Source organism: Lissotriton vulgaris, chromosome 11 (genome assembly GCF_964263255.1).
Source record: "Lissotriton vulgaris chromosome 11, aLisVul1.2, whole genome shotgun sequence".
NCBI lineage: Eukaryota > Metazoa > Chordata > Amphibia > Caudata > Salamandridae > Lissotriton > Lissotriton vulgaris.
This window is the reverse complement of record NC_141699.1, coordinates 860020409-860047891: the sequence shown is the minus strand read 5'-3', so window position 1 is coordinate 860047891 and position 27483 is coordinate 860020409. Positions and strand designations below refer to the sequence as shown.

At 49.5% G+C, this 27483-nt stretch overlaps 1 protein-coding gene across 3 annotated transcripts in view; it reads left to right on the top strand.

The window, feature by feature from the left end:
• D2HGDH (D-2-hydroxyglutarate dehydrogenase) overlaps positions 1–27483 on the top strand; it is an 821087-nt gene that overhangs the window by 613949 nt on the left and 179655 nt on the right. For all 3 annotated transcript variants that reach the window (XM_086943998.1, XM_086943999.1, XM_086944000.1), the window contains one exon: positions 102–244. In XM_086943998.1, coding sequence (XP_086800124.1) covers positions 102–244 — 143 coding nt within the window. The remainder of the gene's footprint in view (positions 1–101; positions 245–27483) is intronic.

Below are 27483 nucleotides of genomic sequence, written 5' to 3'. Positions count from 1 at the left end.
TTGGTTGTGAGTGCATACAGTTGTGAAAAGATAACAATGTAAGTCTGCCAATGGCTATTGGCACCTTTTATATCCGTGTTTAATCTCCGCTCCTGTTTCAGAAAGTCCATTTTACGTGTTAATAGAAACATCCGGGTCCAGTGTTCATCACGATGAAGAAAAATTGAATAATTTTTTAGAAAAGGTCATGGCATTGGGCTTCGTTACTGATGGGACCGTGGCCACTGACGACAAGAAGATAAAAGTAAGCTGATGTACCTTGCTTAGTCACTTTCCCCTGCTTCTCCGCACCTTTAATTTATCCTTTAAAATTCAAAATAAAATGTTCTTATCACAGAATAAAAGGGGCATTACTTCACAAAAAAATTACAACAGGCATAAGTTGTTTCTGCAATAAATTCTATTTTTGCTGCATGAATCTATTCTAGATTTGCATGCTGTGCATAATTGTCAATCGCGTTGTTAGGCTAAAAATAGGTGTCTCAACTACTGTTGAGCAGGGGCGGCTGGTGACATTTGAAAGTGGTGGGGCGTAAACTGATTTGCATACTGCACCGTAGCGAGCGAGCGCAGCAAGCGTGCCTGAACCCCATAAGGGGGGTTTGGGGGGCCTCTTTTGCCTGGAGCACGACCACGACCCCAAGTCGTGCTCCAACTGTCAGTTGTTGACCCCGAAGACTTTGAGGGAGCAGTCTCAAAAGCTGCTTGAATGGCGACAGTCGGCTCCGCGCCGTTCGGGGTCCCAGTCGAGAGGGAGGTCGAGGGACCGGTTGCGGAGCCACCACCATTCCGGTCCGAAATCATCTAAGTTTGAGTTTAAAAATTCTTATATAGCGCTCTTACACCAGCGGTTTCATGGCACTGTAACTGGCAGATCTCCACCATAGACAAGGAAAGGAGGTCTGGTGACAAAGGACTAAATGAAGGTTTTGCTGAAGAAATAAGCTTTAAGTTTCTTTCGAAACTGGGAATATGGGGTTAGGGATCTGAGATCTAGGGGTAATGAGTTCCAGAGGGTTGGGGCAAGGGTCGCAAATTTTGAGCCCCCCCACTTTTTCCGGCGAAACCGGGGAACTGTCAGGAGGGATTGGGAAGAAGATCGGAGCTCCCTAGTTGGCAAGTAGGGGATAATCTCCAAAGAAATGAATGCAGGGGCCGTGCCCAATCGAGCCTGGTAAGTGATAGATGCAAGCTTGAATTGGATACGTTCCCGAACCGGGAGCCAATGTAAAAGTTTCAGAAGGGGGGTGACATGTGAGGATTTAGGAAGGTTAAAGACCAACCGAGCCGCCTGGTTTTGGATCATCTGCAACCGCCTGAGACTATATGCAGGTATACCTGCATATAGGGCGTTGCCATAATCCAGGCGGGAGATGACCATCGCAAGGACGATCAGTTTCAAGGCCTCAAAGGTGAAAAATCGAGAGACCTTGCGGATGGTACGAAGAGAAAGAAAAGAGGAAGAAACCACAGAACTAACCTGGGAGTGAAGGGTAAGGTGAGAGTTGAGTTTAATACCAAGGGTTTTGACCGAAGTAGAGGGGACCGGAGAGGGACCAAGGGAAGGGGGCCAAAAAAGTGAAGACCAGGGACTGGAACAACCACCCGTCAACACCAACTCGGTCTTATCAGGGTTGAGTTTCAGGTGGTTGAAATCCATCCAGTCCCTGATGAAAATCATAGTGGACTGAAAATTAGAGATAGAGGCAGAAGAAGAGGACAGATTGAAGACAAGTTGGAGGTCATCCGCATAGTTATATACGGCGACCTCCTTTTGTTCTAAAGAAAAGATGAGGGGAGAAATGTAAAGATTAAACAGAAGAGGTGAAAGGGAGGAGCCTTGGGGGACCCCGCACGGAACCATCTAAGTCTTCGCACTCGGTGTCTGGTAAGTCAAAGCATAAGAAAAATTGAAGAAGCATCGTCGCTCTTCTCCTCGTCGGTCGACTGATCCGACGAGGCACACGGGTGGTGCCACTCCCGCGGCTCTGCACACGGAGCCCGAAGGGTCGACTCCGAGCTTCTCTCCCTTTCCGGGACCCGAAGCAACTCCCGCCCATCTTCATACGTTCTACGAAGCAATGTACGCCATCTTTGGGCAGACCGACCCCGCCGGTGCGCCTTCAGGCCCCACTGTCTCAGTTGGGGGGCCCTAGGTCTTCGCTGCAGGCAGGCCCTCCTTGGATCCAGGCCTTTATCCAGATCAGCTACGGTTGACCTCATTACACCCCCACCGGCACCGCTTCCTACGGCACCATTACCGCTTTCGGCGCCGGTCGGCTCCCCGGCCGGCGTCGACCCCCAGCCTCCTTCTCGACATGGACACGGAGCCGGACCAGCGTCATCCGAAGCCAAATCCGGCGCCGGGTGGGGTTTTCATGCCCCTGTTCACTTCTGGGGTCTCTTTCCAATAACAGTGGCACCCAGAGGATGATGAGGAGGACTGGGAGGGGTCAGTTGACCCTTTAACTGACCAGCTAGATACTGAGCAGGACTGGAGAGAGGAACTGGGGGATGCCAGTGGTCTTGACACTTCACCCGACCTTGGCATATTGTCTCTTCCTACCGTGGCTAGGGAGGAAGGAGTGTCATACGCTGTGGTGTTGCCTAGGGCGGCCAAGGCTCTCAACCTCGAGCTTCCTATGGTGGGGGCAGGACTAACCTCTCGACTGAGGTGCTTCAACCGGCGGCAAGCTCTTCGGAGCCCTTGTTGCCGTTTATTAAGGCTCTAACCAACGTCCTTTTCGGCACGTGGTCCAGGCCCAACACGGGGACTCCCGTAGACAGGATGATCGCCCAACGTCACCGCCCAGCTCCGGGCGACCCCACTTTCCTCTCCCAACACCCCACCCCAAGAGCTACCGCTCCACCGGAAAGGGAATCCAAAAAGCTGGACTATCTTGGCAAGAAATGTTTCTCTTCCACCAGCTTAGGACTGCGGTCCGTAAACACCGCATGTCTCTTGGGCCGCCGGGAGAGATGCAGCAAAGTTTACAATCCGTTGTGGGCTGGACACCGCCGACTCCCTGTGCAGGACCATTTCAACGTCGGTAGCGCTTTGCCGCTACACTTGGATGAGGTCCACTGGCTTTTCAGGGGTTGTCCAGGACACCTTGATGGACATACCCTTTGATGGCCGTCGCCTTTTTGGCGACAAATCAGACAACGCCCTAGAGCGCTTCAAGGACTCACAGGCTAAAGCCAAGTCCTTGGGCCTCTCCTCCCGTCCGGCGCACTGCTTTTTACCCCTTTCGTAGCTATGGAAGTGGTGCCCTGATATGTCCCACCCAGGGCCACAGGCCGCAGCAAGTTACCCAACCTTTGCGCAGCCGGGGACGTGGAAACAACCAGCGAGGTTCCGGGGGCCAGTCCACCAACCCCCTCTCTGCAGCAGCCTCCAAACCCTCCTAGTCTGACCTTTCAGGCCCATTGACCGCCAGTGGGTGGAAGGATTCGCCATCACCTCCCCCACTGGCGCACCATCACTTCGGACAGGTGGGTTTTGCAAATAGTCCAAAGGGGCTACTCCCTCCCCTTCGAGACTACCTCTCCAGCCATGCCACCGTGATACCACTGCATGTCGGAGGATCATCTGGCTTTTCTCCAGCAGGAAGTTACGACTCTCTTGGCCAAGGGAGCCATTGAGCGCGTTCCTGTCCCAGTAGTAGGTCGTGGTTGTTACTCCCACTACTTTCTGGTTCCCATGAAGGACAAGGGCCTGGGTCCTATCTTGGACCTCAGGGACGTCAATCACTTCCTCCGGGAAGGAGAAGTTCAAGATGTTGACGCTTGCTCAGGTCTTGTCTGCCCTCGACCCGCAAGACTGGATGGTAGCGATGGACTTGCAGGACACACCGGTGTTACCTGCGGGGTTCACGGTAGGCCACAAGCACTTTCAGTACACCGTGCTCCCCTTTGGCCTTACCAGCGCCCCTCAGGTGTTCACGAAAGTGATGGTGGTGGTCGCAGCTCATCTGCGTAGATCAGGGGTTTCAGTCTTCCCCTATCTCGATGACTGGCTGTTGATGGCAGGCTCGCCCAGGCAGTCATCTTCCACCTCCAGACTTAGGCTGACCTCCTGCATTCGCTGGGGTTCTCCATCAATGTGCCGAAGTCGCACCTGATTCCCTCTCAGAAGCTCCTCTTCATCAGAGCGGTCCCGGACATGACGCGGTTTCGGGTCTATCCTCCTGAACAGCGAGTCCGGGATATTCTGGCTATGATTCCGAACTTTCAGCCTTTATCCTGGGTTTCGGTCAGAGTGATCCCGAGGCTGCTGGGCCTCATGGCCTCCTGCTTCCTGCGGGACGATCATGCCAGTTGGCATATGCTGGCTATGCAGTGGGACCTGAAGTTCCAGTGGGCGCAGCATCAGGGGAATCTGTCCGATTGCGTCCAGATCTCAGAAGGCACTGCTCGACAACTGCAGTGGTGGCTTATGAACCAGGAGTGAGTCAATGGCAGATCCCTCTCCCTTCCCCAACCAGAACGGCAGTCTGGGCTTCACATCAACCTTCTGGAGCTCTTGGTGATTCATCTTGCACTAAAGGCATTCCTTCCCTCTATCTGGGGAAGAGTAGTGCAGTTGTTCACGGACAACACCACCACCGTGTGGTATTGCAACAAACAGGGCGGGTTGGGGTTGTGGACCCTATGTCAGGAGGCCCTCCGCCTCTGGACATGGCTGGAACATCAAGGTATTTCCTTGGTGGTTCAACACCTGGCAGGTTCTCTGAACGCCAGGGCAGATGAACTCAGCCGCAGGTGCATGATGGAACACGAATGGTGTCTTCACTCGGAGGTGGTGCAAGGTCTCTATCAAAAGTGGGGAGAGCCTTGGCTAGATCTATTCGCCACCAAAGAGAACGTGCAATGTCATAAATTTTGCACGTTGCAGTTTCCACGGCACCACTCGCTCGACAACGCTTTTCTGTTGTATGTCTTTCCGCCTCTACCACTTCTGCCCAGAGTGCTGAAGAAGACCAGGTGCGACCGGGCCCAAGTTATTCTTGTGGCTCCGGATACGGCACGAAGAGTCTGGTATCCCGAGCTGCTCAACATGGCCATCGATCCTCCGATCAGACCGCCTCTTCGGGAGGATCTTCTATTGCAGCAGCAGGGGAGGGTCCTCCACCCAAAAACGTCCAGTCTCCACCTCCTTACAATGATATTGAGTGGCGGCAGTTGACGTCTTTTGACCTGCCTCCTGAAGATTGTGACATAATCTTGGTAGCCAGGCGTCCCGCCACAAAGTCGGTATACACCTGCAGGTGGAACACATTTGTGGCATGGTGCACAGCAAAGGCTGTGGATAACCTTTCTGCCCCTCTTTCTGAAGTACTCTTGTTCCTTCTTTCTTTAGCCCAGCAGGGATCTGCTCTGGGCACTATCAAGGGCTAGCTTTCAGCCATCTCTGCCTTCCTTCGGCTGCCGGATCAGCCTTCTCTTTTCAAGTCCCCAGTAGTTAACCGAAAGGCTTAACACATGGGGGCGCTAGAGGGCGCACAAGCGGAATGGCTGCCTAGTCGAGTAGCTCCTGCTCCTTGGCAAGTTATCCGTACATTATCCTTCACCACAGGGTGAGAAAACATCGGATTCACCCCCCATTTGCTGTAGGGGGGGTGCCCTTTACACTCGACCTGACTTTGAGGCCGTTGTGTGGTCCGGAGTCAGCAGTAGCGCCGATCGAAGATTTGCCGCAAGCACGCGCGGAGCCCGTGAGCAGGGGAGGCCGGCTGCACCAGACTACGCGACCCAGAGGCTGGCCACGAGGAGAGAGGCCTCGATCGCGAGTGAAGGTACGGGGGCCCGAGCAACTTCTGCGGGGGACCTTGGAGCCGGAGTGCGGAAGCATTATCCTCCGGAACACCTCGCCCCCGGATGAGGAATTAACTTGAGGCTGCCTGGCTGGAAGTGGGACGCTGTGCGGTGTGAGTGGGTTCGAGGCGGCGTGATGACCCCTGGAGCTGCGTTGAGAAGCCGGGCTTAATCTGCACCCACCGCTGGATAGCGTGAGGTGAGAGGCGCCCGCACCGGGCAGAGGAGGTTGCATCTGCGATCCCCACGGGCGGTGGGGGGGCCGGGCGCAGCAGAGTTTACCAGCCCACCGGACTGCAGGAGGGCCTTCCGACGGCCCTGTGTTTACATGCTCCCTGTCCGCCCGCGCCAGAGGTGGCGCTGACCCCCTGGGTACTCATCCAGAGTTACCTCACCCCCGCCGGAGGGCTGCGGGGCCTGACCGTGTCCAGCGCTTGGGCCGCGGAGGGTTTTCTGACACTATCCTGAACGCAGCGAGCGCTGCCTCCCACAATTTACCACGATCTGGCAGCCAGTGCACCCACCTTCACAAAACGGGGCTAAATTAGAGGCCTGCTTTCCTCACAAAACGACTGTAGCTTTACCACTACTGCCACTGGGCCCTGTACCCCATCTCCACCGGAGGGACTAGGGGCGCGTGGAGTGATGGATGGCCTATACACCCCCCGAGCAATGAACGCTGTGCATTAGAGGCGCCTCATCCAGCTCATACCGCGCGGAGTTATACCTGCACACTTGCACGCTCCTTGTTGAGATTGTATCGCCACCCCCAAAGCTGCGGATCACACACCAGGGGAAACAACGTTTCTTCATGAACCCTCAAAAAGTGGAAGATTTCCTAAAGTCGATACGTAAGGCACGTAGGGAGGACCGAACGCGGCAGCGGATCTAGAGGACAAGGACCCATCTTCGGCAGCGGATGAACACTGATCGCTTGCATCTACTGAACTGTTTGGTTCACCTGCATTGTCATACACTGACTCTAACTTTGTGTGCACGACAAGAGACGACCATTCACGATGGAACCACGCTGCCTGATCACTCCTGTGGTAATTTAATCCAAGGACCACTCTCTGACCCTAGCCTCCACCAAGGGCGGTACAGACTCGGAGGCCGGGGGCGGACGAAGTGGCTGTGCGTACTTTATGCCATATCCCTAAAGGGTGTTCTCCATGCGAATCTTTATACTGTTGACGTTGTTACAGAATTTGGGGGGGAGGGGGAGGGACGATGGGTGGGGAAAGGTGGCTACTGGCATGATTGGGATGCTGGGGTGGGAGGCGGGGGGTTTGTTCCGGGAGAGGCACCTATCGCTCGGAATGTCTGCTCGAATTATGCACTGTGATGATTACCTATATTGGCTGTTTAGAGTGGGCTCAATATCATCGCATAGGCTAGGACTGATCAAATTGCAATACTTTTATCTATGGCTGCTTTGAATGCTAATACACAATTGAACTGTATGTCATGGGATGTTCGAGGGCTCAATGATGCTAGAAAATGTCGGAATGTTATCGCTTATCTCAATAGACACCGTGTCCAGGTGGCCATGTTGCAGAAAACCCATCTGTCACCGCAGGGAGGGAACACCTTTGCGAGTAGGTGGGCTGGAGTCTGCACCTTCTCCTCTTATTCCACCTATGCGAGAGGAGTTACCATCCTTATTGCTCGTAGTGTACCGTTCCATAAATGCGGTGATCTGGTGGATAGTGAGGGGCGCTTTGTCCTTTTGTGGGGCAGACTGGGTCGGGACACATACACATTTGTCGTCAGCTATGCTCCTAACGTGGATACACACGCTTTCTTTACCACATTATGGGGCAAAGTCATGGATGTTGGCTCTCGCCACGTTGTCTGGGGGGGTGACTTCAATTTAGCGTTGATACCACATCTGGATAGGGCGGATGGGGTGAGCAGCTATAAACCCAGGGCACGTGAGGCGCTTGAGGGGATGATTGCAGAGGGCGAACTTGTGGACATATGGAGGCACTTACACCGCCATGGGAGGGAAGGCACACACTTTACCTCACACGCGGGAACATGGGCGCGATTGGACTATTTTCTTCTTACCAGGGGGGTTGCCACAGAGGTGTTGGGGGTGACACATTTATCAAGAACATACTCTGATCACAGTCCCGTGCTGCTACACCTCCACGTTCCTGGGTCGGATAGCCCCAGACCACATTGGGGCTCCGGCCTGAGATCCTGTTGGATAGTCTTTTCCGAATCGAGTTGGGTGAAGAGATAGCTGCCTTTTTCCCCAGAAATAAGGGGTCAGTGGATTCGGTCGAACACATCTGGGAGGCCTTTAAGGTGACCATTAGAGGATACTGCATTTCCAAAAGCTTTGGGGTCCTGCGAGATATTCAAAACACTATTCACACACTGGAAAGGGAGCTGCGAACATTAGAACTCCGCATGGTGGCGGACGGCAGCCCTGATATACACGCTGCTTTTAGAGACACGTTATCAAAGTATGAGGAGGAGGCTGCTAGGGAGGCTAAGTTCTGTGGGAAACACTGGCAGGCCAGAAAGTACTGTGAGGGAGACAGGCCGGGCAAGGTTCTCGCGAAACTCACAAGGGCCTCACGTGAACGCAATACCATACTTGAACTTACTGACACACATGGGACCACGGTCAGGGACTCGGACGAGCTCCTTGCTACCTTTACATCTCACTACCACACACTTTATACTTCTGACACAGTATCCGATACATCTTATGCTGACTATCTGAGAGATGTGGCGCTCTGCTGGCTCAGCGACGGAGACAGGGCGTTTCTGGTGGCCCCCTTCGAGCTGGATGAAATCTGCGAGGCCATTATGCCCCTTAAGAACGGCAAGGCCCCCGGCCTCGATGGCATCCCTGCTGAATTCTATAGATATTATGGCTCCTGTCCTCCGTGAAGTCTACGAGGAATCGCTGGGCGACGGAGTTCTCCCTGGCTCTATGCGGGAAGTGGTTATTACTTCCCTCTTGAAGCCCGATAAGGATCCCAGCTCCTGCAACTCTCACCGCCCGCTTTCCCTCCTAAATTGGGATGTCAAGATACTCACTAAGGTCCTGGCTACTCGTCTGTTGCTACTCATGTCCAGGATCGTATTGCCCGATCAATCTGGGTTTGTGGCAGGTCGCTCTACTTCACATAACCTCCGCACTTTATTCTCCCTACTCCGCACAGTACACCCCGACATGCCGGTAGCAGCCGTCTTCCTCGATGCCTCCAAGGCATTCGACTCGGTCGAATGGCCTTACTTATTTTCCGTATTAGCCAGTATGGGATTCCCGAAACTCTTCATATCCTGGGTCCGCCTGCTCTATACTCGGCCCACCGCGAGAGTACTCATCAATGGTCATCTTTCGCACCCTATTGACATTACTAGAGGCACACGCCAGGGATGCCCCCTATCTCCCCTCTTGTTTGCTATAGCTGTTGAACCTCTTGCCTGTCGCCTACGCCAATTGCATCGGGAAGGGGCGATTCAATGTTTGCAGCGGCAAATTGATGTGTCCCTTTATGCTGATGACATCACGCTCTATGTTAAAAACCCTGAAGTGCATCTCAACCCTCTACTCCAAGAATTTGTTGTGTTTGGCAGAATGTCAGGTATACACAATAATTGGTCCAAGTCGCAATTTTTCCCTCTAACGGAGACGGTTACCGATTTTCCCCTTGACTATCCGCTGGAATGGTGTCGGACCGATCTTCGATACCTGGGGATACAAATTTCCCGAGATAGGAGCGAAACATTACGGTCCAACTATGGTGTAGCAATCACTAAATTAACAGCCACAATAGACCGTTGGATAACCTTGCCGCTATCCATGGCCGGAAGGGCATCCTTCATAAAAATGGTGATCCTCCCCCGTTTCCTCTATCTCTTCCTTAACATCCCCTATTTCCCTGGCGCTTTTTTCTTTAAAACACTGAAGACGGAGCTGCGTCGGTTATTCTGGGGAGGTAAGAACCCGAGGTTGAAATGGTCCACGCTCATCCTTCCGTATGACAGGGGAGGCTTTGATATCCCTGACTTTGAAGCCTACTATCAATGTGCACAGGCGCAATTTGCCTACCACTGGCTGCCCCCTACCCCCTTTATGCCTCACATTGCGATGGAAGATTGGATTGTACATCCGATTCTGCTTAATGGGCTGCTCCACTGCCCAGAATCATCCATACCTACGTCGAACACCTCAGTATCACGTACACTTGACGCATGGCGTCGTATTGCCAAGAGTTTGTCCTGCCGCCTGCCATATTCCCCCAAGCTACCGCTGACTTTTCATCCGGACCTCGCTCTGTTGCAGGAACAGGGTTTTCGCACGCCATGTGCGAAGATACGAGTTGCTTGTTGGGGCGACCAATTCTCGGGCGGTCAGTTTAAGTCTGCAGAGATGTTCTTCGCATCTCATAGCCGCACACCGCTTGAAGTCTTCTATTACATACGCCTGCGCGCGGGGATGAGGGACATCCTGCCTGATTTCCCTGATGAACCTGAAATCCTGCCTCCGCTTCATTTCCTACTCTGCTCACAGGACGGGACACATCTGGTCTCTGGCCTTTACCGTCAGCTTAGGGCTGCAGCTCCGATACCTGAGGCTGGTGCCCGGGGACATTGGATTACTGAGCTAACTGCTGACCTCACTGATGAGCAATGGCAATACTGCTGTACCCTCACGTCTCGTATCTCCGCAAGTAGTAGACTGAAAATCATCCATTACAAATTCCTACAGCGAATGTATTATACACCAGTGCGGAAACACAGATTCGGCCTAGCGGACGATGATCGTTGCGGGCGCTGCCATGCCGAACATGCAGACTTCCTACACTTGGTGTGGGGATGCCCTCCAGTACTGCGTTACTGGCAACAGGTGACGGACGCCCTCACAGCGATGACGAAGTGCGCCGTGCCTATGGACCCATTGATGGCACTTCTTGGGCATACCCCGAATATTCCTAAATCTTGTCGGAAATTTGTCGATACTGCATTGCTATTGGCTAAAAGGCGGGTAGTGTGCAGATGGGGCCGAGGCAGAGTGCCTAAATTTAAGGATTGGCTAGCAGACTTGACATACTGTCAGGAACAGCATACTACCTTCGCTGAATTGTTACCGGTAATGAGTCGGCCTAAAGATACTTGGGGGCCCCTAGTGAGCTATTTACTCACACAGAGGGATACTGACGTTACACCTGAAAGGAACCATGCTGGTAGTTAGCGACGCTGCTGGGACTTACAGTGGGATTACAATTCACGTCAATACATATGCATTCCATCTCCTTTCAGATGAGGGATGTCTCCCTGTTCCCAAGCCATGGGTCTTCGACCTACCTAGCACACCCCATATGTTGTTCATAACCATAGATCTCTCTCTTGGAGACGCCAGCCCCCTTGCTCTATCCAGAGACCTTCCATGCCACCTGTGACATATACTCACCCCCCTCATGTCCAATGACACTCCGTGACACCATACATGATGCCTACTATAGCGTTGATTATATGCCGCCAAGACTCTTGTTCTACGACCATTAAGATGAGTCTGATTTTGCCTATCTGATCGCCCTATCGGCTCGGGCCTTTATGTTCGAGCGTGTCTATAACGCCTCTCAGTTTGTTGAATGTTGGGAAGTTTTTTTCAACCTGAAAAATAATAACTGAAAACGCTGTTCTGCTGCAGTACATCCTAAGATGCCTGGCAATGCCGGATGCGCTACTACTATCACTTGATCCTGTGCTACGCTGCCGGGCCTCCGGGATGCCGGTCACAAGGCTGTGTTATAACTGACTATCACGCTGCCGGCCTCCGGGTTGTAGGCGCAAGAAGCTGTGTATTGTTTTTCCTATGCAATAAAGCAGTTTTGAACACACAAAAAAAAAAACACATCTTTTTCCTCCTATCCCTTTTGTTATGCCTCAGGGGGACTTGAATCTTGTGCTAACTTATTCAATGTGCCCTCCCTTTGAGCCGCTTCATAATTGTCCTTTACGTCTCTTGACTCTTAAGACTGCTTTCCTGGTAGCCATCACTTCTGCTAGAAGGGTGAGTGAGCTCCAGGCTCTTTAATCAAAACCTCCTTTCTTGTCTGTTCATCCGGACAAGGTAGCTCTCAGGATCCGTCCATCCTTTCCTCCTAAGGTGGTCACTGCCATCCACATCGGGCAGACGATTACTTTGCCCACCTTCTTTCCGCCTCCGCATAGTTCAAAGGAAGAAGAGAGGCTCCACCCTCTGGACCTAAAACATACACTCTCCTTCTATCTGGATCGTACGAAGCAGTTCCAGGTGGATGATCAACTTTTAGTTGGTTACGTGGGTGCAAAGAAGGGACAGGCCGTACACAAACGCACCTTTTCTCGATTGGTGTGTTGTGTATTAAAGCTTGCTACACTCTAGCTAAAAAGGAGCCTTCACTCGGGCTATGCGCTCACTTCACCAGGGCGACGACAGCCACTACTGTTGTTATATTTCATATCGGTACCCTGATATAGGTCTAGGGAGCATCGTACGCTTTCCTACATCGTCTCCTCGTCATTTCATATGAACGAGCCTCGTAAGGACATAACTTCAAATAAGGACAGACTTCCTTGTATTGACATAACGCCTTATAAGGACTAAATCTTTCACCTAGTTCCATGCCGAGGGTGGGTTTTTCCCAATAGATATTGCCGAGACATCATCCTTATCACATATGAATAATTTATGAGTACACTCTACAGGAGGTGGTCCACTTCACCTCTCCCATTGACCCACAAGGTTTAATCCCCAACGTCATCCTCATACTAAACAATGGGGAACATACGCACATAGACTGTATAAATACAGCACCTTTTGCTATCAGTAAGCAGGAGGGAACCGAGACTTCAAGGCCGACACACTGACCAGAGACGGTGCAGCTCCGACATGCCATCGCTCCAGCTGACAGTGGTCTGACGATCCCTGGCGGGGTATCCAGCTCAAGTTCAGGATGAAGTCTCACACTCTCACTATTCAGGTATGGGGGTTTGACTAAATCCTAGTGGGATTCCTGCCTCTTAGACTTAGGCTCCTAAACTTAGGTTCTTAGACTTAGGCTCTTTCGCACCTACTCACATGCTAGGTACACTTAGGTACATCTAGACAGGCATCTTATGAAAGACAAAGAGACTCTTTCATATAGCGAAGATTACATTGCCAGATTAATACAAGATCAAGGAGCATCCAATTTCCTGCTAGGGGCAGACCACACCTCGGTCGATGCCACATTGAATGAAAAATTATTGAAGATAGAACGACTAGAAAAGAAACTTATCAGGTCACGCCTTCATGGACACATTCTAACTAAATACCTTACTGCCAACATAATACCAAAAGGCTTACAGGTCAGAAATGAGCCTGCCATATTCATTGATGTGCCTAAGTTTAGAGAAGGCTTCAGTTTTGTGGCCAAAACTGCTCTAGGCATTGGATGGGGCTTGGGGTGGAAACGGCCATAGAATACGTTAAAAAACTGACACAAGAGATCGCTGACTTGAAGAGAGAAATCCTAGAAGACAGTGCACTAACCAACGCCAAAGAGGCCCTGGAAAGGGCAGAGAAAGCACTACTGGAGTTCAACACTGTGACCCTTAACAGAAAATTTGACAAACTTGCCAAGGATATCAGAAATTACGATAAAAAGGTTACATATCCATACTTAGCTGACGAATATTACCAGCAAGCCCAACAGGGATTCTTTACAAATAAGAGCAGACAAGGACCAAGGCGCTTCAACACCTTCTCAGATTCCTCGGCTGGCAGTGGCTCCGAATCCGAGCAAGAAGGCCCCTCCACAAGCAGACAAGGCTTTCAGGCACCACCACAACAGCAGCATTTTTTAGATCAAGGCTACCGCCAATCCAACCGGGGTGGATCGGCCGAGCAAGGTTGGGATCAGCAGCGAAGATGGAACAGAGGAAGAGGATCACAGAGAGGGAATGCACGTGTGAAGTTCTTGCCGTCGGAGGAACACTGGGAGATTTCCACACAGCGACAAACATACAGATGGTAACGGAAGCAACAACATCAACGTCAACTGAAGCAGCATGGAAGGTTTTCGCCCAGGAAGTGATCCCAGGTGTCCCTGACACGAAGACACGTGTATTGTCAACAACAGTGGAAACAGAGGCAGCCACAATCAACAGATTGGTATACTGGAAGCAACCGAAGCTGGGCGCGAGGTCCACCATACCGGAGACCTCCAGGGTGTTCTCAACACGGAGCCAAACGCTTCACTGGTGACAGAAGCAACAACACCATTGCCAGTAGAAGTATCAACTACGGATACCCTTTCAACCAATACACCTCAAGCAATATACCAACAGCCCATGGCGAATGGAGCCACGGTCACCACACTGCATCAAGAACACAACAGGATTCTTAGGGACCCCATCATGAACCTTTCGGATTATACAATAACGGAGGCAGAGAGAGTAGTGCTCAGCAAAGGTCTCTCCTTTGTCCCAACCAACAGACCAGGCTCCTTTACCACCAAACTGGAGGTACAAAAATTATTTCGTAAGAAAAGACTTAAATACTACTTTAGTAGGAACACATACACGCCCAGAACAGAGGCAACACCTTTCAAACCACCGTCTACATTCACGCCCGGTTCATACAGTATGAGTCAACGCATACTGGCATTCGAACAAGTGGTCACACAAGAAGTGATGGCATCACTGGACCAGAGACAATACATAAACACAATGTAACTAAGGAAGAAAAACTTGCATGAAGAGGCTACGTGAGAACCCATCCATCGTCGTGAAAGCCGCAGACAAGGGTGGAGCAGTCTTGGTACAAAATTCCTGTGAGTGCATAGATGAAATTGAATAACAACTCAGTGTACGAGAGAGTTACCTAGCGACACCAAGGGATCCCACACTTAGTATCAAGTCACTGATAGAAAGACTCGCAGAGGAGGGTGTCAATGAAGGATTTTTGAGCACACCAGAAAAGGAATTCTTGATCAATAAGGAACCACGTATCTCTACCATCTATACCCGGGGTCTCCAACCGGTCGATCGCGAGCTACCGGTACCTCGCGGAGAACCCGGCAGTAGCTTGTGTAGCCCTTCATGGTCTATTTACTTTTCCGGCTGCATTTGCCCGCCCTCACCCAAACCAGCAGCTCGGATTGGAGCTTAGCTGAGGGTGGAGGCGGGTGAAGAGGATGATGCTCCTCTCCTGGAGCTGCAGACTCTTCTCGTGAGAGTCTGACTCCTGTGACGTCATCGAGGGCAGAACGGCACGAAAAACAAGGTAAACAGAGGACAGAAGGGCACGAAAAACAAGTGGAAAACGAGTGAAACAGAGGGCAGAAGGGCACGAAAAACGAGGGAAACAGAGGGCAGAAGGGCACGAAAAACAAGGGGAAAACGAGTGAAACAGAGGGCAGGGCACGAAAAACTAGGGAAACAGGGGGCAGAAGGGCACGAAAAACAAGGGGAAAACGAGTGAAACAGAGGCAAGAAGGGCACGAAAAACAAAAGGAAAACGAGTGAAACAGAGGGCAGAAGGGCACGAAAAACAAGTGAAACAGAGGGCAGAAGGGCACGAAAAATGAGGGAAACAGAGGAGAGGGCAAAGGGCATGAAAAACGAGGGAAACAGAGGGCAGAAGGGCACGAAAAACAAGTGGAAATCGAGGGCAGAAGGGCACGAAAAACGAGGGAAACAGAGGGCAGAAGGGCACGAAAAACACGTGGAAAACAAGTGAAACAGAGAGCAGAAGGCCACATAAAACGAGGGAAACATAGGGCAGAAGGGCACAAAAAACAAGGGTAACAGAGGGCAGAAGGGCACAGAAACGATGGAAACAGAGGGCAGAAGGCCAAATAAAACGAATGAAACAGAGGGCAGAAGGCCACAAAAAACGAGTGAAACAGAGGGCAGAAGGGCACAAAAAACGAGGGAAACAGAGGGCAGAAGGGCACAAAAAACAAGTGGAAAACGAGTGAAACAAAGGGCAAAAGGGCATGAAAAACGAGGGAAACAGAGGGCAGAAGGGCACAAAAAACAAGTGGAAAACGAGGGAAAATGAGGGCAGAAGGTCACAAAAAATGAGGGAAACAGAGGGCAGAAGGGCACGAAAAATGAGGGAAACAGAGTGCAGAAGGGCACGACATGAAAAACGAGGGAAACAGAGGGCAGAAGGGCACGAAAAACTAGTGGAAAACGGGGCAGAAGGGCACGAAAAACGAGGGAAACAGAGGTCAGAAGGGCACGAAAAACAAGTGGAAAACGAGGGCAGAAGGGCACGAAAAACGAGGGAAACAGAGGGCAGAAGGGCACGAAAAACACGTGGAAAACAAATGAAACAGAGAGCAGAAGGCCACATAAAACGAGGGAAACAGAGGGCAGAAGGGCACAAAAAACAAGGGTAACAGAGGGCAGAAGGGCACAAAAACGATGGAAACAGAGGGCAGAAGGCCAAATAAAACGAGTGAAACAGAGGGCAGAGGCCACAAAAAACGAGTGAAACAGAGGGCAGAAGGGCAGAAAAACGAGGGAAACAGAGGGCAGAAGGGCACAAAAAACAAGTGGAAAACGAGTGAAACAAAGGGCAAAAGGGCATGAAAAACGAGGGAAACAGAGGGGAGAAGGGCACGAAAAACAAGTGGAAAACGAGTGAAACTGAGGGCAGAAGGTCACAAAAAACGAGGGAAACAGAGGGCAGAAGGGCACGAAAAATGAGGGAAACAGAGGGCAGAAGGGCACGACATGAAAAACGAGGGAAACAGGGCAGAAGGGCACGAAAAAAACTAGTGGAAAACGGGGCAGAAGGGCACGAAAAACGAGGGAAACAGAGGTCAGAAGGGCACGAAAAACAAGTGGAAAACGAGTGAAACAGAGGGCAGAAGGCCACAAAAAACAAGGGAACAGAGGCCAGAAGGGCACGAAAAACAAGGGGAAAACGAGTGAAACCGAGGGCAGAGGGCACGAAAAACAAGTGGAAAACGAGGGCAGAAGGGCACGAAAAACGAGGGAAACAGGGCAGAAGGGCACGAAAAACAAGGGAAACGAGGGCAGAAGGGCACGACACGAAAAACGAGGGAAACAGAGGGCAGAAGGGCACAAAAAAATAGTGGAAAACGAGGGCAGAAGGGCACGAAAAACGAGTGAAACAGAGGGCAGAAGGGCACGAAAAACAAGGGAAACAAGAGGGCAGAAGGGCACGACACGAAAAACGAGGGAAACAGAGGGCAGAAGGGCACGAAAAACGAGGGAAACAGAGGGCAGAAGGGCTTGAAAAACAAGTGGAAAACAAGTAAAACAGAGGGCAGAAGGCCACAAAAAACAAGGGAAACAGAGGGCGTAAGGGCACGAAAAATTAGGGAAACAGAGAGCAGAAGGGCACGAAAAACGAGGGAAACAGGGCAGAAGGGCACGGAAAACGAGTGAAACAGAGGGCAGAAGGCCACAATAATCAAGGGAAACAGAGGGCAGAAGGGCACGAAAAACAAGGGGAAAACGGGTGAAACAGAGGGCAGAAGGCCACGAAAAACAAGTGGAAAACGAGTGAAACAGAGGGCAGAAGGCCACAAAAAATAAGGGAAACAGGGCAGAAGGGCACGAAAAACAAGTGGAAAACGAGGGCAGAAGGGCACGAAAAACGAGTGAAACAGAGGGCAGAAGGGCACGAAAAACGTGGGAAACAGGGCACAAGGGCACGAAAAACAAGAGGAAAACGAGGGCAGACGGGCACGAAAAACGAGTGAAACAGACGGCAGAAGGGCACGAAAAAACGAGGGAAACAGAGGGCAGAAGGGCACGACACAAAAAACATGAGAAACAGAGGGCAGAAGGGCACGAAAAACGAGGGAAACAGAGGGCAGAAGGGCACGAAAAACAAGTGGAAAACAAGTGAAACAGAGGGCAGAAGGCCAGAAAAAACAAGGGAAACAGAGGACAGAAGGGCACGAAAAACAAGGGGAAAACGAGTGAAACAGGGCAGGCCACAAAAAGCGAGGGAAACAGAGGGCAGAAGGGCACAAAAGCAAGGGGAAAACGAGTGGAACAGAGGGCAGAAGGGCACAAAAACAAGGGGAAAACGGGTGGAACAGAAGGCAGAAAGCCACATAAAACGAGGGAAACATAGGGCAGAAGGGCTCAAAAAACAAGGGGAAAACGAGTGAAACAGAGGGCAGAAGGGCACAAAAAACAAGGGGAAAATGAGTGAAACAGAGAGCAGAAGGCCACAAAAAACGAGTGAAACAGGGCAGAAGGCCACAAAAAACAAGGGGAAAACAAGTGAAACAGAGGGCAGAAGGCACAAAAAATTAGTGAAACAGAGGGCAGAAATGCACAGTATGGGCTCTGATGAAATTAGGCTTAAAGTCAATGAAACTGGGCGTGGGGGGGTTTCTCGGAAAAATGCGCGAGTTGCTTGCATATTATACAATTGCTAGAGAACCAGCCCTACGATAAATCTACTCAATTCATGGTAACATTGGATGTCAGTTCACTCTACACTTCCATACCACAGACCAAAGCAATAGAAGACATTGGTGCCACACTAGACAGACGTCCAGCACCACAATGGATCCCGACCCACTTCCTGATTATTCTTCTAGAAATTGCTATGAAACAGAACTATTTCGTTTTCAGAAAACAATTCTACATCCAATGTAAGGAAGTAGCCATGGGCGCAACATATGTACCTAGCTTGGCCAATATCTATATGGACAGCTATGAGGAAGAACATCTCTATACACATGAGAACCCTTTTATCGATTCCATAGCTGTTTGGAAGCGATAGATAGATGATGTGATCATTATTTGGTCAGGTTCTGAATCCCATCTAAAAAGTTTCTTCAGGTGGTTCAATGAAAGGAGCAGCGATATACAATTCACGATCAACTACAACAGGCACACTATAGACTTCCTGGATCCAACATTCATGTAGACAATGGCCTGATCTACTGTGACCTCTACAGAAAACCGACAGAGAGGAACATCTGTTAAAATACGAATCACATCACCCTAGGAACCTGCGTGACAACGTACCCTACGGACAGTACTTAAGAATAAGGAGAAATTGCACCAAAAAGGAAGATTTCTTTAAAGAAGCAGACGTCCTGACTAAACGTTTACGAGAACGTGGTTACCCTTTGGGTCTTCTGAAACGTGCCAAAAAGAGGGCGTGGTATTGCCCTAGAGACCATCTACTGACACCCAAGGAAAAGAAACCAGCCACTGACAACTTGGTGTGTGTGACCACCTTCCACTCCAAGAGCAACAGCATAAAGAAAATTGTCATGAAGTATTGGAATCCTGTCGCGCCAGATCTGAACACAGAAGAAAACCCCCTCTTCGCTTTGAAAAGAGGACGAAATGTTAAAAACTGGGTTGTCAAGGCCTACCTTGAACCTCCAAAACCACCAGACTTATGTGACCTGTTGGGACTGCCACTTATTTTGGGACACTTCAAGTGTGGCACATGTAAAGCCTGTCCACTCTGCATGGAGGGCCAAACCATAGTGCACCAGAACAAAACTTACAAAATACCCTCATTGACGAACTGCAACACAACAAATGTCACAATGCCCATGCAACAAACCGTATGTCGAACAGACTACCAAAAAAGTCAAAATGGAAGTGTTGCAACATATGAGCAAGATCAGATGTAAAGTCCAGGGAGCACCACTGGTGGAACATTTTGTAAGTCTCAATCACACTCCAGAAAGTCTGAGATGGAGGGTGTTAGAGAAAATCAATGCAAACCCAAGGGGTGGCTCAATAGCGTTTGCCTTAAATCGAAAAGAATGCAAATGGATACACACTCTCGACTCAGTGTCCAACGGGCTAAATGAACACGAGGAGATAGCAAAACAAATGGGTTTGTTGTGAGGGATCCATCTCCTCTCCTACTGTAACCTCTACCACATACCCCACACCTCAACATCATTGCTTGTCTCACATGGTACACACACACTGTATCTGACCATGTGCTCTTGTACTGTAACAGCAGATGCTCGTTAGTTTATTAAATTGCGCTAACCTAGTGGACACAGCATATTTAACGCTTGGCGATCGCAGTTTATCCATATCCTTATATCACAACATTACATGATTTTAATCCTGCTCAATTGTACAAATCGGCATGTTGGGTCCTTCCTCTTCACAGCTGTTAGTAGGACATGTTTTATTCTTGCCCAAACAGTTTGGAAATGTTTAAACTCCAGTGAATTGCCCTCTTGAATCATGCAATTCATTTGTCAATTGTTATTTCATTGCTAACTGTTTGGAAATATTTAAACACACGTGTATTGGCCTCCTGAATTGCACTATTCATTGACATGTTTTATTCTTGCCCAAATAGTTTGGAAATGTTTAAATATTAGTGAATTGGCCTCCTGAATCGCACAATTCATTTGTCAATTGTTATTTCATTGCTAATAGTTTGGAAACGTTTAAACACCCATGTATTGTCCTCCTGAATCGCACTATTCATTCTCCAATTGTTATTTCATTACAGTCTAAAGAGTTTGTACATATCTTAATACTGGTCATATCTTGATCTAACTGTCAATTGTCCTGGACCGTGCTTAGATACTGCATGTTTTCGCTACATGAGAAGCATACGATGGACTCATTCGTAAATATATTGTGCTTTTGACACCTTGCCATTACCTTCTTGAACTGCGTAAACTCTATGCACCGACACACTCTTATCAACGTAGGCTCACTTTTCACATTCGACTTGCACGAGATTCACCTGGTAGACCTGCAAACCCATCTACTTCTCTGTGATCTCACGCGCGCTGCGTACTACAGTAAACCAATGCTCCACGACATGCACGTGTCCACGCGGGAGCGTCCGTGCACTCCACTTAATAAGCACATTTCCAACGAGCCGGGAGCTTCCACCATTCCTTGGAAGACGGATGGGACTTTGAACCACCGCCTGCTCCTCTAATCGGATTGACTAAAATCACGGGTAAGCACGGGTAAGCACGTTTTAGCATGGCACTCTCCTGCTAGTTTCACTGCCGTTATTACTTTCGGCACGAAGACCGCTACGGCAATCGGGGTTAAACTTAAGGAGCCATGACACCCCCATCCCGCTAGTATCACTGAGGCGGTATTTTACTCTAATCAGCACCCGACCGTTTCATTTTCTGTTTCTACGCAAGCAGCCACACTGGTGGCTGATCATGGTGGTGGCAGCACTCTGAAACGCTGCTGGAGAAAGACGGGCAGACTGCGAGTTTAACTCTTCTGCTCACTCGTTTCCCTGCACTATAGCTGTAGCGCTATTTTAAAAATCGTTTTTTCTCATTTACACTCAATTGAATGATGAATTGTGTTGTATGTATTTTTAATTGCACCCGCTTTTAAATCCTGCACTGTTTCCCGGTTCCCCTGTGCCCTGTTCCACCGCGGCTGTTCTGTGCCGATTGTAGTGGAGGGCCAGGTCGGGCGGCGCCATCTTGAGTGAGGCCCGGTCCCTGGCTGGTCGGGAGGTAGCGGTCCAGCTCGGGGAGGGGCTTGGGTGCTAAATAATGGTCCCCCATAGGGCGCGCAGCGGTCGCGCGCAGCGGGCGCGCCGTCTGAGCGCCAAAGGAGGGCCCGTCTGTGCCCGTCCGTGCCTCGGACGGGCCCAGGGCCAGCCATGCTGCTCAGCGACCTTCTGGGATGCCCCCAATAGAGAAACGCAGGTACTCGCGTAGCGATTTGTGGAGTCTGGCTCCCCCTGCTAAGGATTTACCCTGCCCACGGGTAGTTCCTGACTGTGCTCTGGCTATTTGCCCCCACTGCGGCTTCTTCCCCCAACCCTCCCTTTCATCTCATTTAGTCAATAACGTCCCTGTTCCTAATATCAGGGCGGGTTTGATTAATGCCAGATCTGCGGTGAGGCATGCCGCTGATATATTTGAATTACTGGGAGATGGCCAGCTGGAGGTATTGTTCCTCACGGAGACGTGGATGACTAACACCTCCGCTCCCAGTGTGGAACTCGCTGTCCCCAGGGGTTTTAAGATAGTTAGGGTTGATCGCCCCCTGGGTAGAGGGGGGGGGGGGTAGCAGTTGTTTTTAAGGAGGGGTGGAGCTTCACCTCTGAGCCTCCGATTGCGGATGCCGGGGCAGAGGTTCTTCATTTTTCGATAAAAACTTCTCCTCACTTTACCTTGGGTGGATCTCTGATTTATAGGCCACCGGGCCAGCCTAACCATTTTCTGGATTCCTTAGAAGAATACATAGTGCCGCGGGCCCTAGGCTTTCCCAAGTTTCTGCTGGTTGGCGACTTAAATATTCATATGGATGTTCCGGACGCCCCGGAAGCCCGAAGACTTGGTGAAATCCTTGAGCTTGCTCAACTTAATCAATGGGTTACTGGTTCAACGCATGCGGGTGGTCATTTGCTTGACCTGGTTTGTTCTAATTTTCCCATTCAGTCGGTCACTGTGAAAAAGACTACATGGTCCGATCATGATTTGGTCAGATTCATGTGGGAAATGCCCGAACCCAGCCTTTCACCTCCCATCAGTCACCCCCAAAAGATTAATGTTCTCGAGTTTAGACAGGCTTTGTCCAGTACCCGTCCTAAACTTAACACATGCTTGGACGTAGCAGTCTGTGAGTTTAATGAGTGGGCTCGAGAGGCGACTATCGCCTCTACTAAGCAAAGTACGGTGTGTAGAGCTAGGCGCTCTCCCTCCCAACCCTGGTTCTCTCCTGAATTGAGAGAGCTGAAACTGGGGTGCAAAAAATTAGAACGAGCGTGGAGATGTGGATATAGCTCTGAGGCTAAATCCGCTCTACGGCTCGCCCAGAAAGACTATTATACAGCCATCAAGGTAGCTAAGGGGAATTTTTATGCAGGGCGCATTGCCAAGGCAGACAACAATAGCAGAGAGATCTTTGCTATTGTTAAAAGTTTTATGTCACCTGTGGCCGACGCTATTCCACTCCCGTCCTCTGCGCAATGGTGCGAGGAGCTGTCCTCCTTTTTCATTTCGAAAATAACGAGGATCCGGCAGGACCTTCTAGCAGCTCTTCCAGCCGATCACCTAGCTGCTGATTTGGGCCCTTCACTATGGCCAAATCCAGGACAGCAGTTTACGAACTTTGCGCAAATTGCGGAGTGTACCGTTCTCCCTCTTCTTCAGTCCCTGAAGTCTGGCTCCCCAGCCGATCCGTGCCCGGCCCGGGTGCTGTCGGAGGTGGCGGAAACAGTCTGCGCTGAGATCACGCAGATAGTCAACCTTTCCTTGGCCACTGGGGTGGTGCCGCCAGTTTGGAAGCAGGCCAAGTTGCTGCCGCTTCTGAAGAAGCCTGGATTGGATGCGTCGGTTCCCGGGAACTACCGTCCTATTTCCCTTCTTCCGGCACTTCCGAAAATTTGTGAGAAGGTAGTTCTGCAACAACTGGAGAGCTTTGTCGACACCTCTAATGCCCTCCATCCCGCTCAATCAGGCTTCAGGCCTGCTTAAAGCACTGAGACGGCGCTGGTGGAGATGACTGAGTCAATTCGGGAATGTCTGGACGGAGGTGGCAGAGCGGTCCTAATTTTATTAGACCTCTCTGCCGCATTCGATAACGTCCCCTATGAGCTCCTTCTCCGCCGGCTGTCGGCCATTGGCATTGAGGGGGTTGTCCTTGACTGGCTATCCTCTTTTCTGTCCGACAGGACTCAGCAGGTCTGGATGCCTCCTCACGCCTCTGAGCCTAAACCACTGCTTACAGGGGTTCCGCAGGGGTCTACTCTTAGCCCCCTGCTGTTCAATGTCTATATAACCCCCCTGGTTTTTTTGGCTGAACAGTTTGGGGCTAAGATAATAGGGTATGCAGATGATACCCAACTGCTGTTTACTTGGCCGGATGACAATCTCGACACATCGGCAGTTCATCTGTGCTTGTCCACTGTATTTCGCTGGCTAACGCAGGCCCAGTTGAAATGCAACAAGGAAAAATCCGAAGTACTTTTTTATGGTTCCTTCCCCTCCTCGTTCAAGAATACACTGTGGCCTCCAAATATTCCCTGCCCGAAAGAGATGGGGAGACCTGCTAAAAACCTCGGCATCTGGTTCACAGAGGATCTCAGATTCGAGGTTCATATTAAAAAACTTACAGGCACTTGTTTTGCTACCCTGAAAATGCTCCGCAAATTCTTCCCTCTGCTCCCTAGGGATGCTAAGGAGACGGTTGCTAGAGCACTTATACTGGCTAGGCTGGATTATGCGAATGCATTGTTTAGTGGCATCCCGGCCTATCTGGTGAAACGCCTTCAAATTATCCAGAATGCGGCAGTCCGACTCCTATTCAACATCCCGAGATGGAAGAGCGTTCGCCCTGAGATGCGCACGCTCCATTGGCTTCCGGTTGCCCAACGCATTCTGTTTAAATCATTGGTGCTTGCGTTTCGTGCCTCCCATGATCTAGGCCCCTTGTATCTGAGGAAGAGATTTACCAGCTACGTCCCTGTACGTACCCTCAGATCCTCCACCCTGTACAAGTTGTATCTTCCCCGCTTCAAACGAGCAAGACTTGGCGGCCAATCGATCTCAGTGATCGCTGCCCGGGCCTGGAATGCTCTTCCTCTCCAGCTACGCTCTATGTCTTCAGTGGCTGATTTTAAAAAACATCTGAAAACACATCTGTTTAAGAGTGTAAGTTAAGTTTCCCTCGTGTGTATTACCGTCTGTCTCTCCTGTACCCGCGCCAGGATACTCTCTAGTAACAGAGCGCGCTATAAAATGGTTTATACATACATACATACATACATACATACGCTCCGTGACACAGAGCACCCGCATGGCACCCATGAATGCCATTGAGCCCCACCACAGAGTGCCACAAATGCAAGCAACACGCGCTTTGTAAGTCAACTTAGAGATTTGAGTTTAGTACAATTAACTGGTCACACTGCATATTACATTTATGTGGTTGCTCGAACTTCACAAGAGAGCAAACGCGATCGCTCCGGTTCTTTTACCTATTTCCTAGTCACCTAGTTGCGACATAATCACTTTTAAGGCTATGTTTTCACACAAAGTCTTGGCTTTTCCTTTGCATATAATATGTGAAGGTCGTGATCCAGATTCTCCTCCTCCACAGATACCCTGGCCATTGTGCCCTGCAGTTTAAGGCTGAGGTTTGCCTGGCCACCATTATGCGAGTATCTCCACTCCCCTTGTTTTTGAGGCGACACGCTCGTGCCCTCATAGCATCTCTGACACACATCCCATTATCTATTTCAGACTGTCCAGCCACATTATGTCTTTGTCTTGAGAAAGACCTGCCGTGACCACCCATTGGGGCTCATCAGGGTCGAAACGTCAACGCTATTCATAGGTCCAGTACCACCAGGATTCCATTAAGAAAAATAGGAAACTTTGGCTTCAAATCGGTGTCTGGCCATCAGAAAAACACTTGTGTATATATCTATATATAGGAAATTGTTCGCACTGTATATATTCATCACTCGTTGAGCACTTTCTTCACAGATATCACTGAACTGCACTTTAAGATTGCGACAGTCTATCAATGCTATGTATGTGAACACTGAATTAAGTAATTCTACTATAAATACATAGCACAATCCCTTGACTTCATGACTTATTTGTTTAGTATCTATGTCTAGAGCTGTGCTTTTGGGGAGTACGTTAGTCTTGGATTGCATTATTAGCATGGTTAAATCATTTTGTTTTACCCAACAGAACCATCTCTTCATAAATCATCTTAGGAGTACGCACTTTATTTTATAAATTATTTTCCTATTCATGTATGTTTTCATGACTATTGCAAAATGGTAGAACAATACTATTTCTTCCTATTCACTGTACTTCTGGTTTTATATCTCTGCTACCGTGTTACAGTTGTAGCAGCACACTTATTTTACATGAGAAGAACTACGGTACAATAAATTCTTATTGTAAATACGCTCAATTGTTTCTTCTGTGTATCTCTCGGAGAGCAAAACAAGCAAGCATGAGTGACTGGGTGAAAAGTAGTATATTGTTTCCATGAGTCTGAGGTTATTATGTTCTGAAGTTGCACAAACTATTCTCTCTGATAACAGGAGATTCTAGTAGCACTGCAAGCTAATGCGAAACAGGCTGACATATTCGGTGGGGGTATACAGACTCAGTTTGCCACCAAGCCCACAGTATATGTTATCCGTAAACAGTATAGGTCCTGCATGAAAGGGTACTATCGGAACTACACTACATGGCGCCCAACACGGTCTAGTGGCACCCAACGTGTAAAACATGGTTTGCCCAACGTGGTAAATACATGACGCACTTACTCAACAGTAGATTCTGAGTAACTCAGTTGTGCTTATTCTCAGAGACTCTACTTACAAAACCCAGAGACATCTGAAGTAGGTGGGAATTAACTCTGCCACAGCTGAGTAGGTGAGATATCCTATGTATTGGCTGTTGGTTAATCAAGCTTGAAGGAATATTCCCAAAATTGTGCCTAAAACATATGCAAAAAACCTTTCATAAACTTCCTTGGAAAGTTAGTCTGCGTTCTAAACACAATGGTTGTACACGAGGAATATTTAAATCATCTAGCCCAGGGACTTAATCGGTCTGGTGAGGAAGATGCAGATGTAATATATATTGGACCCAAAGTAAGAGAAACTCTTACAGCTAAACTACTCAAACATGGGTTACCACCCAGAGGAGGTGTAATAATATTCGTGATAGAGGCACACGCAGATTTCAAAACAGAGGTATTCTATTCATGCTTTACATTCCCAGAAGCAGAAGCTGTAACAAAACTTTTTCATTATTGCACACATGAAGTTGTTCCAGCGGCTTATACGTTTGAAGAGATTGAGATTCTGCTTACTTTCCAGGAACATATTTTCTGGTTTAATGACGCCTTACCCCACACAAGAACAATAGCAAGGTTTGGTCCTTTAGGAAGACCAGGAGCAACATGGCCGATATTAGCGACCTATGCACCACAACCAGACATTGACACAATGCCAGTTGATGAATTACTTGTTCAAATCAAAGAATTGATAAAACCCTCCAGAAACATGACACACTTTGTCTTAAGGACAGTAGCGGTCCAACCTACAGTAATTACACCAAATCCAGCTCCTACACAGAGCTCGGGAACTAAAATGACTCCACAAACATTACACGGGGTAATGGGCAAAGTTCCCACAAAACGTGAACAAATTACTTTCTGGCTAGCTCAGAAAATAACCCAGTTAGAAGCAGTATTCCCAAATACAACACCATTTGAAAAACACAGAATCTTAACAATCTGTTTGCCCATGGGCATTACAACACAGTTAGAGGATTGCAACTCTTGTTGTACAGTCTTTGCTGCCATATATACCAGAACTCATGGCATTCCTTCATTAGCAGTAATACCAGATGTATTAAGACAAATACAAAATGACTATGGAGCAGAACCTGCCCTAAACTTAGGGATGAAGTTATTAAATAACTACGACCAGGTATCAGCCATAATACTAGCTAATATTAAAGGGGAAGCAGTATCAGTGGCAATCTGCCAACGCCTAAGGGAGGTCGGCCCGTTATTACAGGGGGCTGAACTACCCAAAATAATTGAAACTGCATATGAAGAATTAGGCTGGGGTAGTTTGGGGGGTAAAGCCTTAAAACCTCAACTACAGGTCAGTCTAGAGAAGGACACTTCTAAACAAACACCTACTTCTTC